The sequence below is a fragment of the Gymnogyps californianus genome, chromosome 3, assembly GCF_018139145.2.
Source record: "Gymnogyps californianus isolate 813 chromosome 3, ASM1813914v2, whole genome shotgun sequence".
Taxonomy (NCBI): Eukaryota; Metazoa; Chordata; class Aves; order Accipitriformes; family Cathartidae; genus Gymnogyps; species Gymnogyps californianus.
The window spans coordinates 99988521-100003994 of record NC_059473.1 but is presented as its reverse complement, the minus strand read 5'-3'; the positions used below and the strand labels follow the sequence as shown (position 1 = coordinate 100003994).

General features: G+C 36.8%; 1 protein-coding gene across 1 annotated transcript in view; it reads left to right on the top strand.

Annotated features, from left to right (window-relative positions):
- The window catches only part of PRIM2 (DNA primase subunit 2), a 132267-nt gene that overhangs the window by 26236 nt on the left and 90557 nt on the right, over window positions 1-15474 (top strand). The window contains exons 5-6 of the mRNA XM_050894337.1: window positions 1275-1370; window positions 2216-2357. Of these exons, the coding sequence (XP_050750294.1) occupies window positions 1275-1370; window positions 2216-2357 (238 nt within the window). The remainder of the gene's footprint in view (window positions 1-1274; window positions 1371-2215; window positions 2358-15474) is intronic.

The following is a 15474-nucleotide window of genomic DNA, read 5'->3' as shown; positions in this document are numbered from 1 at the left end:
GCCTTGGCTTGGTTCCTGACTAGTCTCTAAAAGCTATCTTGACTGCAGCCTTGTATCACCTCTCCATAGGTATTGGAGCATGTGTCCAGTTTATGTAGAGCGGTGTCACACAATGCGTTATACTTTGGTGACATCTGTGACCATCTATGTTTTGGGAAGGTGTTCCGTGTTCCTTAACATTTAATCCCTTTCAGTCAGGGACTACTTCCATTATACTTTAGCAAGAGCATATTGTGCAAATATTTAAGACTGTTGTTGCATGTAGTTAGGTTACTAGGTATTGCTGGATTACCAGCATGTATGATCTGTTTTATCAGAGTGGATTATTTATGATTTAATTTTTTTTATTTATTACTTTTTTCAGGTTTTAAAGCCTGAGCTTAATAATGATTTAAAGCAGAACAATTTGATTTCAAGTTTTGTTGTTAATTGTTTTCTGTTGAATAAAACCCCCAAATGATTTATTGACTAGTAAAATCATTACAGTATGCTAATTTAAAGTGTGGCTTTTCTGCTGTATTTGGTGCGTTGTTAAGTAGTCAAAAAGCATAATATATATATTTATGTATATGTAATATTTAAGTTTTTATATTAGGAAGTGTAACATTGTCCATGATTTTTCTAGCTAGAAATTTTGGCTTAAATACTTTAAGTTGTTAAATTAGAGCATTGCTGCTTAACTTACCTGTTTCAAGAACTGGAAAGGCACTAACATTTAGAGAACAGTAAGTATACCATTGTTCTCGCCCCTCAAAAAAAAAAAAGGAGAGAGAGAGATAAATCCATGAATATAAGATGATATGTCATTTTTTAAAAAGTCTGGATTTAAAAATGAGCTGAAACTGATGTTTTTGTTAAAAATCTGACAAAGTTGTTTGAGTCCTTACTAATTGCCATTGAGTCATCATGCTTTGTTTTAATGCATACAGTAAATCTAGATATGAGCAGGGATTGACAGAAGTTTTATTTTGAAGAGGTTGACTTTTAAAAAGTGTGTTTTATAGTTCTTGTGTTAATGTTTAAAATTATTATTTTTAAGATCTGCACTACTGCTTCAGAAGGAAGGTTATTTAACGCTATTGACCACTAGTGTTTTGCTGGTTTCTGCTTAATTAATTATTAGTGATCACTTGCTGAATATGTAGTTCTTTTTCCCTTGTCAACTAAAGTGATGATATATTTACAGAGTAAGTAATCTTTTAGCTCATGTTAATTAAAAAAAAAGCCTTATTCTAAAGTATTTCAGCAGTTTTAAAACAAGCTCTTAATTTTAGGTTAGTGAAGACCTGAAAAATGAATTGGCAAATGAGCTGTGTACATCAACGCCTGGCCTCGGTATGACTAAAGTAAAAGAACAGATGTTCTATAAGGTAAGTAGAAATTGCTAAGTTCCACAGATTTGCATTCGTTCTCTTTCAGTTAAACTTGGTGTTACTAATTTTAAGTTTACATCGTACTATTGCTAACAGTTAATCAAAGTATCTAAATTAACTGAGACTAATGAGAGTTCCTCTTCTTCATGTCAGTATAAGGGTAGAGAGAGACACTAGGAGGATGAAGGGAGCTTTAAACTACGATTAATGTCTTCCGTCGTCTTCTGCCATCCCTTGTCTTTTGCCACAAAAACAGTCTTAAGTTTTAATGTTTCCCAGACAAATGACTTAGCTTGCCTGGCTGACAGACATTCTCAAACATCTGTTGCTGAAACTAGGTTTGGTCTGATTTGAAATTCTTTTTGCAAGAGAGCAAGGGGAGAGGAAAGAAGTATCTAATGTAGCCCACTGATTCGTCTTTGGAACGAAGTTGATTGGGTTCCAGATCTGTTTCTAAGACCTTTTATATGTAGCTTACATGAATCAAATATTTCAAGATGTCTGAAGCAGAAGGCCGACAGAAGTCCATTTTCAAATATCAAATCAGTAAGTGATGCAAAGCTACATAATTGGGCTAATAGTCATAGATACAAATTTTAAAGTAGCCTATTTTGCCTAGTTGCATGGCTTTCTGTAAGTATACAGTATTTTTCCGCCAAAATAATGATCAGCTATTCCACAGTCAACATTTAATTTCAAAGTCTTTGCTCTTTGCCTGGGTAGAGCTTTGTTAAAAGACGGAGAGTGACTTAAAGCTTTACTGGTCTGTCTTGAATCTTAGGGTTGTAAACGTTACTGCAGTATTTTGCTGTTCTACAATGTGGGTTTTTCTTCTTTCTCAGGTTGGACTTGCAGATGCTGTGGATCTATTTAGAGCCAGAAGAGTGTTTATTAAAGACGGCTTTGCATATGTGCCACTTAAGGAGATTGATGCCATTGTTTTGAATAACTATAGAACAAAGTTATCTAAAGCACTGGCGGTAAGTCTGATAAAGTCTGTTTTTTACAACTTTTGTTGCATTGTTTAGTGACACACTTGGACAGTGTGCCTTTTGGATTTTTCAGTTTTATCTGCTTCCATCTGGAGAATACCAGAAACCCTATCAAAAGTGCTGGCAGCACTAAAAAAAAGTTCATTATGAGCTGAGAGTTCATTAATTTTAAATGGAATTTAGCATGTGATGTGCATTGTAAAGAAATTTCTGCTAGAGGATTTTAAAATTGTTTCCCACATAGAGAGTAACATAACTTTTCATTCAAAATGTTAGCCCCATACACACAACTGTTTTTTTTCTCTTCGTATCAATCTTTTCTCCCACAACATTTTGCAACAGTGACTTGTGTTTTTTTTTCTTTTGTTAGTGAGAACTGAAATGAGGATAAGTCAGAACATGTCAGGCAAAAATAAAGTCTTCATTATATGAATGTTTGAGGTATCAAATCTAGTTAGGACACCTATGGTAAATACTGTATGTGAATGTTCTTCTGTTAGTAATTCGGTGATCAATTTAGGAATTGCTAGTTTTACAATGTTAGACTCTTCACAGGGTTTAGAAGTTGGTGATCATGTATAATGCACAGAATTTTAGTCCTAGAAAATATGGCATTGAGTAACATGAAGGCAGTTTGGATTGCTTTTTAAAAATGTTTTCAAAGCCTTATATTGCTATGTCACGTTAATATCAAGGTTGACCGTGAGTGTTTAGTGAACAAACAGTGTGAAGTAAAAATGCATTCCTTTAAGAAGCTGCCAGTATTCAAATTTTCTAATTTGTTAATTTTGAATATAACGGGAGTCTGTGGAATTATTTAATGTGCAGTGAAAATCATGATACTCTTATGTGAACACTTCCATTAGAACTCTTTAATACAACTGCAACTAGAGACATCCTTATTTCAGTTGACGCAAAATGTTCTTGCTGAAAGCTGATAACACTTGTGCGGGATTTAAAAACAGTGAATGTATTCTATAGAAACGTGGCTAAGTATGCAGGTTTTCTGCATCTATTTAAAATACTTTTGAGAAGCTTCATGGACTTCTGGAATTTGCCTGTTGTGTGAGTAGCTGAGGAGAAGTCTGAAAAACAGTAGGAACTGTAATGAGTAGGCTACCTGACTTTTCAGTTTGAGGAAAAATTTGCAACTTTTTCTTACGAACACGCACTATCTTATATATAATTCATTTAAGCCAGATTACTTTGTTAAAGCCAATAGCTGCTTTATAGTAAAGAAGTACTACTTTATGTTATCCTCTATAATCATGGTTTAGAAATGTTAACACTTTCACGAGCTTGGAAAACTTTCTATAGAGCTGCTAATGTTTTAAGTATTATATATTGCAGTATTTCAGGTTTGCATTAGTTTTTAGTTTTAATACATGCATTTTATTAAAGTTGACCGTATTTTCAGAGTAAGGAATAGAATAAGATTAATGATTTCTGTCCTATTCCAAAGCTTCTGATGGAAGTTGTGGCGTTTTGATTACTAATGTAGTTTGAGAAACTGCATTTAATAAGCTGTTTCAGCTAATTTTAGCCAGCACAGTGCACTGCTGAGAGATGCTAGGAATATTATTAAATGGAGTCTTTTGGAAATGAAGGCCAAAAATCCAGCATGTTTTACAGAGGTCAATCTAACGTTATTCTGTTATACCAAACAAAGGCATAACTGGAGTGTGACACTTGGTAGCTGGATAATTAGTGTAGTTTTCACTGGAACAAAACTATAATCACCAATTACATTTCAGTGAAACTATAAGAATACACTTTTAAAGTAAAGATTGTACATAAGGAATCTTTAAAATCTGAAGATTATAACGGTTGCTGTTCACAAAATACAAATTAGGAGGATAATCTTTAATGATTTTCCTCAGCCTTATCTGAAGAGGCACATGTCAATAGAAGTAGCACGCTTCCAGTATTGTTTGTGAAAAGTAGTTGTTGAAATACTATTTGATCTAGGCCTAAGTTCTGCAAGTACAGCTGGTTTAGTAGTGCTTGGTAATGCTTTTGTAGCACATGGATGTTTGTATGTGTCTGCTGCAAAGGAGAAATCAATCAAGAGAAATGTGCTGAATTTCAGGCACTATGATAGTATAGAGGTCTTCATGACTTTGCACAGAAGTTGTGCATCATGGCCAGACTTAATTAAGAGTAACAGAGCCTTAAACAACATCACTGATTTGTTATTTAATTTGTCTCTCAGTGAATGTATTTGATAACATTACTACTTTGGTAAGCATTACTTATATGTGCTTTTGGGAGTGTTTTTTAGTGTTTTTGCAGCATCTGGCTATTTGCGCTTTGTTCTCGGCACTTTCTAATGGGCAATCCTTGTTTTATTAGAATTTGAGAATTAAAAATCTTAATGGTGTGATAATCCAAATTAGGCTTGAATGCTATTTCTAAAGAAGGGGTTTGTATCTTCACTGGGTCATAAAATTAGGCTAAATACTTGTGTCTTCTATGGGGTAATTTGACTTTGGCCAATACTTCTGGCTTTGACAGTCTGTTATAAGCTTCTAAGGGACAAAATACCATGAATATAGGTAGTGGAAAGATGGTCTTTCAGGCGCATAGTGTTGAGGAATCTTTCTTATGGCTCCCGTTAGTGGTTCAATTCTTCAATGTTAGAGCAGCATAGTTTTCCAGTGTGGGTTGTTTGTGTGGTGTTACTGATTATTTGTACTGTGATGTGTGTTTTGCCTCTCCGAGGTTGTTTTGTGCTACTCCAAGCAGTTGCACGCACAGGTTTTTGGAAGTTGTTCCCTACACAGGAATGATTTCATGGTGAAAGCTTGCCCTGTCTTTTCCAAGGTGCTCTGAAGCTGTTACACTTTATGGGAGTGTGCTTGTGCTAAAGCTACTCTTTCGAGGTCTCCAGAGCATTGAATAATTTGAGTGGTTGCCTAGCCTTGTTACTTTGCTCACTACACTGCAGGCTTGTGTCGCCACCGTCCGGTATGTTACAGGGTGATTCTAGCCGGGGTTATAAAGGAGGAATATAACAAGAGTGAATTGATGTGTTGATACTGAGCTTTGAGAGAACAGTAAATGATTCATAGCACTGACTTTTAAAAAAGTTTTATGTTGACACTGACACAAATTCAGTTTAGTCAGAGTTATACTTTAATCACTTACCAGTCAAGCCCACTAAGCAGTCATATGTTTTGTTTCATCCTTTAAAAATAAGTTTGAAATCTCAACTATGTGGCTATTCCTTGAGGCTCAATAATAGAGGGAGTTAGTACTATTCAAGCCTTCTTGACAATTGCAAATGCAACTGAAGAAGTTCATTTTATGTGCAAAATCAATACTACAAGGACCTTCCTTCTGTATTCTCTGACCCATTCGATAGTAAATAATTTCCTTTGTGCCATTAATGATAATTAAACTGTAGAAAGCCTAAACATTTTCTGTAGTTCATGTAAGTTGTAATACTAGCTCTACAATTGTTTTATAACTTAAAGCAAACTTTTATTAGTTCAAATTGCTGCATTATATTTTATTTATGAGAGTTTCGCTGTGTTTATGCTAATACACAAACATTTCTGCAGTAATGCTATGCTGCATTTTGGTAATTTCAGTTATAGCCATGTAGTGAACTTAGGTTGTGAAATTATTGGCAGTGTTGGATCTTCTTTTCTGAGGATAGTTGTTTAATTTTTGGTTTCTTGAAATCAGAACCATGGGCTAGGACTTGCCTTTATCAGCAGTGTCCTCAAATAATTGAGAAAATGACTTAATATTACATTAGCAGTTGTCTGACTTGTTTGAACAGGAGTTTGCATTGGACAGCAGTTTGCGTCCACAATTCCTGCCCTGTGTAGTTAACTGCAACGGGTGTAGGGGTGGACAACGTCTCCCACCTCCTGAAAGTGTTGCAGTGTTCAGTGTGAGCTTCCCTGTAATGTCTGATCCCCAGAAGTGATGTAACTTCTGAAGACGCGTTTAGGTTTTTTGAACTACTTTTCTCGTAGTACCATTTAGTGCTTAGTGTCTGATACAAATACTCTTCCTGTGTGATTGATCAGAAAATCCTTTATATAGATATTATGGTTTTAGGTTGAGCACATAAAATGTTCTTTTTATTATTAAAATAACACTAAGTAGTCTTGACTAAAATCTGTGTGCTGGGTGTAGGCACCCAGTGCTGGAAGCGGGAGGCTGCAGGGCAGCCTCTGTGAGGAGAGGCCGGGGCTGCCCCGTGCTGGACACAGCTGGTTCAAGCTGGCTCCGACCGACGCATCGCAGGGCACAGCTGAGCCCAGCAGCCAAGGTGGTGGTGCTACTGGGAAAATACCTTTAAAGGGCAAAACACCTGACACAGAGAGGAGGAGGAGGGAACCAAAATGAGTGAGAAGCAGCAGAGGGAGCACCAAGGTCAGAGGAGCAGCTCCATGAAGCTGGAGCAGGTCTTTGTGGCACCTGTGAGGACCCCACGCTGGAGCAGGTGGAGAGTTCCTGAAGGAACCGCAGCCTGTGGAGAGCCCACACTGAAGCAATTTTTTTTTTTTCCTGAAGGACTGCAGCCCATGGGAGAGAGCCCATGCCAGAGCAGGGGGAACATGTGAGCGGGGAGGAGCTGTTATGGACTGACCATAGCTGCCCCTGCGCTGCTCAGGGTGGGAGGTGGAGGAGTCTGGAGTGAAGGAGTAAAGATTGGCTCGGAAGAGAGGGGGGAGGATGGGCGTTGTGTTAATGTTTGTCTCTGTTTCTCACTACCTGAGTCTATTTTAATTGACAGTAAATTACATTAATTTTCCCCAAGTGGAGTCTGTTTTGCCTGTAGTGGTAATTGGTAAGCAATCTCCCTGTCTTTATGACGACACGTGAGCTTTCTCATCCTATTTCCCCCCTGTCCTGTTGAGGAGGAGGAGTGAGTGAGCAGCTGGGTGGGAGTTTGGCCCTTAGGTTGTGGTGGGTTAACCTTGGCTGTTCTTTTAATTTTCGGTCTCTAGGCCTGTAGATCTGCTGAGGTTGGATGCTGGAGGAAAGGAGGTTTAGCACTCTGGTTCCAGCTCACACAGTCATGTTAGCTTCTGTATTTCCTGGGCTCCTCCTCTGAAACAGCTCTTGGACAAATTCCAGAGGTGGGGATAATAGGTACTGAAAAACCTGACTTAACTTACTGGGATGCCTCCATTAGTGTCAGGTGTTTGCATCAACTAGATTGAGTCATTACATCATTCTTATCTTAACGAACATTACAGTTCAGAAAATGTTTTGTCCTAAAGTTTTAGTCCTTGTTGAACATTACATTTTAAAACTATAAGCAAATGCTTGAGAATGTGTAAATATTCTTGTGTAGATGAGTGCTTTTGTTGTGGTTTGAAGAGCTGATTTTGGAAAGACTTGTAATTAGCAATGATAGCATAACTGAACTTTCCATTCATATTCTAATGGCAGTTTTTCAGTAGATTTGTCATACTTGTATTTAAATCCAGCTGCTTTTTCTGCCATCTTGAGCCTAGCAATTGAAATAATAACTTGGCTGGTCTTTGTATCATAACTCTACTACAAAAGGTTGCTTTTGTGAAAATACTTTCAGAACATCATATAGGATCTAACTGTCTGCAAATTAAAATATTAGCTGAAAGTAACACAAACTGGTACCATAAGAAATAAAGATTCTGGTGTTAATATGTACAATCTTGATAGCACGTGTTTCTTAATGCCTACACTTTTTTACTTTGCAGTGTGATCTTGTGTAATCTGATAAAATGTCTACAAATCAAATTATTGGGTTTTGAGGACTTAGCACAAAAGGAAGACCTTATTGCTGTTTTCTGATTTTTATGCATTTTTTTTTGTTTATTCCTTTCCCTATTTGGAATGTAATCTTCAAAATTGTTGAAATGTGGATCAAGTAAGTTGCTTCTAGCTTTACTAATATTTGTAATGATTTGTCTTTTAAATATTAGTCAAATATGCTATTTTGGTTGATTTATGCTGTATGTTCAAAGAACCTGCTAATTTGGGAAAAGTATCAGTATACGTGGCATGATCTGCAAAACATTTTCTTCCTAAAACACCTACGTTTTCAAGCAGTGAAGCGGAAGGCTTTATGTAGTGGCATTAATGTTGAGAAAGTATGATTGATGATGGTCTTGTCACTTGAAATTCATTTCAGGTGTTGTGTTCCCAGTGTTAACTTAAAGTAATTCACTGTAACATAAATGAATGATTTTTATAATATGCACATACAAGGTTAGTAAGGTAATAACTTTGGCAGTGCAAGGTAAAACGTGATACAGTGACTTTGTCCTCTGAATCTCTCAGATGAAAGTTTGCTGTGAGAGTTTTGCAGAGAAGCAGCTGGTCTTCATTTCTGAGTAGTATTACATTTTAAGGTCATTGTCTAAGGCACAGGTCTGCTGAATAAAATGGTGGTATTTTGAGTGGGAGAAGCGAAATCAAGGGAAGTGACTTTGAGTGTGTGTTTGTGTGTCAGAGAAGACTCTGTTGTGTGATAGATGCAATAACCTGGAAATGCATCAGTTAATATGGTACCTGTTTAATGTCATGTGACAACAATTTATTAATGTGCTGGTAACAGTAATTTGAGAATGATGCGCTGTAGTCAGTAAGAAAGAACTGTAATGGCATATGCGGTTGGTAAGTAAACATAAGTCTGTATTTCAGGATGACACTATTATAAATTTGAGTTTTCTCCTGATTATTCTCTTATAGCCTTCTGTGACCCATAGGCAGTTGCTCCATGATAGCTGTAGCAGTATCTGTCTGGAGTTGGTTTACACCGGAGTTAATGACAAATTATTTCGTCAGCTGTGTTCTGTCTTTTTCTTGGAGAAAGCTAGTTAAGTTTCTGGAAGTTAACTGATAAGTGATCTAACTGATGTTTACTGTGGACCACCAATGGAGCAGGACTCGAGTGACAAAGGGAGCCATCCAAACTGCCAGTGGAGGTGTACCCAGTGTGTTTCTCAGCCTTCCAGTGTTTCACTGTGCAATGATTTCTGGCTGCAATTGCTTCCTGGGGAAACTTGATTCATATATCTCAGTAACGCTAGCTGAATCCCTTCTGTGATAGTGGCGACTTGGATTTCCCACCTGTAGACTGGGTGGTTTACACATTAATAGAGGCTCATTTTTGAGATCCAAGTTTCAACCGCTTACTAGTTTTATGTGTGGTCAAGAGACAGAATTTACCTACCACTGCTATGCATGGTAAATCATAAACTTCCCTTGAAATGAATATATTGAATCTTGCCTACAATGTTGCAGAATTCTGTAAAGGAGCATAAATCTTAGATGTACTTTGTCTAAACTAATTCTTTCAAGTGATGTAGTTGCTTTTAGAATGGAACAGTTGTTCACTGGGCTTAATAAATGGATTCTTAAATTCATGATTGTTGAAAAGCAACATTGCTGCCTCACTGACACGTATGAACAAACATGGTCAAATCCTGACATTTAAATTTTTGTAACATTTCGAAAGAGTATGCCACGTTTGTCCTAACTTTCAAATTGTTTATGACTTAAATTTTGCAAGTATTTATGCTAAATTTGCAGTTCCTGTAGAATGTAAATAATATGCTTATTCTTGCTTGCCTCTTTGTCCGATTGCTCTGGTAACTCATCACTTCTGTTAAACAAATTAAAATTTCTTCTATTTGACAGGTCTGTGGAGTACGTGCCCTTGCCCAGTTCTTAAAATTGGACTTTTTCTTTCTCCAACTCATCCTTTCTAATCTCAGGCCTTGTGTGTTGAAAGAAATGTGGGGGTTTTGGGGATTCCCCCTCCCCCCCCATTTTTTTTATTACAATTTAGAGTGCCCACCTTGCATTTACTTTTCAAAGTTATTCTTTTCTTGCTTAGCTCCCTTGCTAAAAGCTGTTTTGGAAGTAAAGAGGAAAGGAACTTTTTGAAAACTTTGCAATGTAATCCTAAAAAATTCTATATGAAGGAAAATTCACAAACAATGCAAGAGTAAATGCACCTGCGTTCACCATGGTGATTTTTCATTATCCCCATTGTCTGTAACCCTTGCTTCTCATGATCCTTGGTTAGATGTTAAATTCTGGCTAGCGTATTGCACTCTTTTATAAACCTGCTCTACAGTTAGCCAAGAAGTTGCACCTTGTTTATAAATAACAAATATTTTATAGCGTACCAAATACAGATGCTCTTAGGACTTGCTGTTTTGAGTAGTCACAATAAAATCAATAGGTTTTGTAGCTGTTTAAAGCAATGTATACAGCAGTGAGTGTGAGTTTAAGCTTTCAAGAAAGAACTGGAGTCATGCAAGTTACCAAATTTACTTTGCAAATTATTTTGAGACCTAAATTAAGCTGTAGTATCGTAAGTTATGGTTACAGTTTGAATTAGCAATTTGGATTAACAGCAAAAAAGGCTGCAATAAATATGGAATGTAGAAGGATAGGAAGAGGATATGTTTTAAAATGTTTAATGCAAGTTTATGGAGCAGGCAAAAAGAAATGGATTGAATCACTAAAAATTGTGATGACTACCTTTCCAATTACATGATTTTTATTTTTTTTGCATACATTTCTGTGTGAAATATGGAGAGTGGCTATTCTCTGAGTAGTTTTACGATATCCTAAGCCAGCGAATGTGCATTGCATATCTGATGTTAATATGTTTTTGCCATTCCTACTAGCAATAAAGATCGGCTGACTATTGGAGAGGGACTAAATCTTAAATCCTTTTTTCAATTGGAAAAATGAGAAACAGCTGTCAGTAGTTCAAAGTCAGACATGAAATAAATTGAACAACTGATAGTTGTATCGAATGACACTTGGTTAATCATTGTATAGAATCTTTCTAGAGGTTGGAGCACTTCTTTATGCAGCAAATGCGAGAATAAAGTATGCACAAGTCTTATCTCAGAAATGCCTGTGCCAAGGCATGTTTAAAAGAAATTCTGCTGTAAGACTAATTTAAAAAACCCACTAATTTTACTGATTACACAACTCAAGTATTTTGAACCCTTTTAAGAAAAACTTCAGCAATATGCTTTTTGAACTTACTGAATATTTATTTTTAAACTGTTTTAAATATGGATGAAGTGAGTATTTTTAGAAATGCTAGTCACTGTCACTGCAGTTGATTTCTGGGTGGTCTCATTGTATGACTTTCCATTTTACTGCAACTTCCCTAAGGGAAGTTCATCTGTTAATGTATTTCTTCTGTAATTAATTGCTAATCTGCATATTTATGCTAGAGAAGAAGTGGACATTTTTTGTAGTTCTTGTAAATGAAGATTATTTGTTAGAATATTTTTTCCTGGTAATAGGAAAGCAGGGTATGTTTCAGAGGCAGTATAGCTGGGCAGAATTTTTACAATAAAAACACACCCCATTGTCTTATGGGCAGTCTGTACAGGCTGTCACTGAAATCACTGGAGTGCTGTCTTCCTGAAATATTAGAAACATGATTTGATTAGGCTGCAGATATAGAGCTAGGGTAGTTAAACTTGGCTCTACTAGTATTGGGCCTGTTGGGGTACCCTGCCTGGCCCACTCCCTTCCCAGCTGTGACGTCATTTTGCAGCTCTGGGTTGTGAAGAAGCAGATCCTTATTTGAAAGATGACTTGTCTCCAGGAGAGCATCAGGTGCCTCTGCATTGCTTGTACTCTGCTGCCAGGCTCCTACTGGATTATCACTTTCTTTCCTCCTAGTGGGCAGCAACTTACCTGCCTGAGGAGGGTGCTACTTTGTCCCTGAATACCTTGACTGCAGGGATCCATTTTTAAAGTTGGTTAATCAGTGTCTTATGCTCAGCTGATTTTTTTTTTTTTTTAGCTGTTTCCTTGTTAAGTTTCTCTTGAGTACCTGACATGGATTTTGAAAGTCTTTTTTCAGTTGGCTGGGTTTTTTTGTTGTTGTTGTTTTTGCTGTTGGTTTGTTTTTTTGTTTTTTTTTTTACTTCCTGCTGGATTATCTCCAGTTATTTTGTAGTTCATCTCTGTTATTTTTTTCCAAATTTCCGAATTAGTGACCTACAGGGAAATACTGACCCACTGATGCAAGCTGTCTCTCGCTAGAGAGCATACTTTCTAGTTAATTTTCCATTCCTTATTGAGGAGTCTAGCCTTGAATTTCCGTGAGAGGGTATTGTATCTGCATATCCAGTTATCTCATGTGATCTGTTCAGCCTGAAGAAAGGTATGAATCAGAAGTTGGGTGTGCGAACATTACTGAGTTAGCTTTCCTTAAGAGAGGCCTTGTGCTGCTGTGTTCCACCTTCACAGGTCTGCCTTAATCTGTCAGTGTTTCAAGCCTGCCTGGACTTACAAGCACTGGAGTCCTGAAAGATGACAATAGCTTCCTGTGGAGTACTTTGACATTGCTATGAACTGAAATTTCTTTGTCTGAAGTGGCTTTCTTTTCTCTTGAGATATGTAAGGAGGAGGTGATCTAGTAGCAATAATCTCTACATTAGTAGGCATGTCTGTGTGGCCTTACCTGGACTGGTTTTTGTTATTCCTTGGATCTTCTATTACTGTGAAATAGAAAACCAGGAGAGGTTTTCCATAGATTCTACGTGGGTTATGTACATTTGGTAGTGTGTCAGGCATAAGTATGTACGTAAATGTTTTGTATCATCTCATTTGTCTGATGATGCCTCATCTGTCTGAGGGAGGAGGCACAAAAGTACTGTAATATAGAAGTTTCGTAGTAAAAATGGATTTTGAAAGGTAATGATGGATTTATTCAGCATCCAGGGTCATAGGAAAGTCTCCAGCTGTAAGTGAAATTTTGTAAAAGCTTGTATGTGCTCTGTAGATTTTGAAAGGACACTGAATTAGCTGTTCAGTGTCCGAGTTGTAGAAAGGCAGAAAATAACATCAGGGAAAAACACACCAATGAAGATATACAGTTTCAATTTACATGTAGCTTGTGAAAGATCTTTTTAGCTATAAATTTTTTTCTGTATTTAAGTAAACAAATTTCTTTTTATGTAAATACTAGTATTTTTCTGTTTGTAAGGATTGATGTTTAATTTAATCTGTAGTCTTGAACAAATATCACAAAGCAAAGGGTTTTTTATTATCATCTGTCACGAGTTAAGCAAAATGACATGCTTTATTAATGACTACAGCCTTTGTTTATATATGTACATATGAAAGAAATGGATTAAATTTGGATGTAGTGCTTAGAGCTTCTTAAGTAATAGAAAACCCCAGGAGTTTTCCTGTTGTTTTCCTAGTTATGCTGCCAAAATGAGGTGAAGGTTGTTCTGTTACCAGCTTTGTTAATCGCAAAGGATTTGTATTTCTTTTTACTCCATCCTTTTTAATGTATAGACAATAAAAATAAATTAAAAAATGTGGAAATCCCCCCCGCCCCCTTTAGAACTGAGCTGTGAATCAGAAGAATCCTCTTTGGAGTACATGAAAATGTTGAATTAAGTCTTTAAAAAGTGGGAAGAATCCCACCAATTGTCAAAGTGAATGAATAAAACTATTAATCAGTTCTTATTCCAAATGACAAGCTTTTAAAGTAATTTTTGGAGGAGTGTGTCTCCCAGGCACTATTGTAGAATGCTAGCCGCATAACACCCTTGGGTGACAGAAAGCAAATACCTGTTTCTCAATAAAAGTTGATGATATCTCATATTGTATGAACAAATAAGTAAAAGAAATGTAACAGCAGATGTAGGCTAAAGAGTAAGAGCTATGAATTAGTTTAGAATATATTTAAATTTAAAATAAGTCTCTTAGCTGTCACATAAAGTAACATTTTGCCTTGTTAGATATTTTAATAAGTGGAATTTCAAAGGCAAATTACACTATTTCTTTTGAAACATGCTTCTAGACTTTACTGAAATTGTTTCTCTAGATTGTTTTTACTGAACAAATGAAAATCTTGGGGTTAATCTGCTTTTAAATTTGGTATGTTCTCTGATGCTCCTGTGTAAGAAACGAAGGGCATTGGAGAGGAGACATCTTGACTGGAGAGGAGACTACAACATGCTGGTAGTTGCTTTCTCTTTCCATCCTTACAGTACTTCATCACTCATAGTACAACTAGCCAATTTTACAGTAACCAGTTTTAAATAGTAAGTCCAGTTGGACGTTTGATCTGAAGCTGTTTTGGGAGGAATAAAGAGGGGAGTGTTGCGGAGCATCTGATGATGTGCATTTGCCTAAATTTAGGCTGGGGAGTAACCCCTGATTTTCATTATCAGTACACTTCCTTGTGGAAAACTATTAGGCACTTCTATCCGTCTATGTATTTTTCTTATGGCGTAGGATAATGCTGGTAGAGCCTGCAATGAAAGCAGAGAGATGATTGAAGTAATAATTAAAGAGACAATAATAACAAATTGTCCAAGCTGCATGCTTTTGAAACCAGCACTGTGTTAGATCTGTGACTTTGGGGAATTTATTATGGTTCAAAGATAATGGTAATTCTTGTGAAGTCCACAGCCTAGTACCTGGCTGTTTAAAGAGTTGGATTGTTTCATGAGTGGATGTGGGGATACCTCAATTCAGTTGATGCAAAAAAAGAATACATCAGACAATGCATGAGCATAAACCTGTGCTCTACTGCTGAGGGATTAAAAAGTAGCTGCAGAGTAGTGGAGAATGAAAGCTCCTGGCCTGCCCTGCTCGGGGTGCTGTGCCAGCATTGCTGGCAAATCTGTGCAGAAGCTATACGAGGATCTTTGTGAGCACTTCTTTCAGGTGGAAGCTTTTCCTTTTCCTCAGGCATGAATACTATTATGAGTAGTAGATGAATATGAGATATTTGCAAAAAAGAAATCCATTTTCTTTTCTGATCTTTTTCATAACCTCCTTTGCCTTTTGTGACAGTGTCTAGAAGCCACAGAGAAAACTCCCAGGAATAGAAAAGAAGGAGCTTTTGCTTGTATGTATGGTGGGGTTTTTTTTAGGTTTAAACAGATCTAGTTCACCATAGAAATTTACTACTTTGTATAGCAGATGGTAACATGCTCTTATCTAACAAGTGATTGCTCCAAGCTCAGGATTAGTTCTTCAACATTTTTTCCTTACATTTTCTTGCGACTAATGGGTAGGACTATTGAAATCTAAGGCATAGTCACCAAGGACTTCCCTGACCACTGATGCGTGTTCCTTCAGCCACTTAA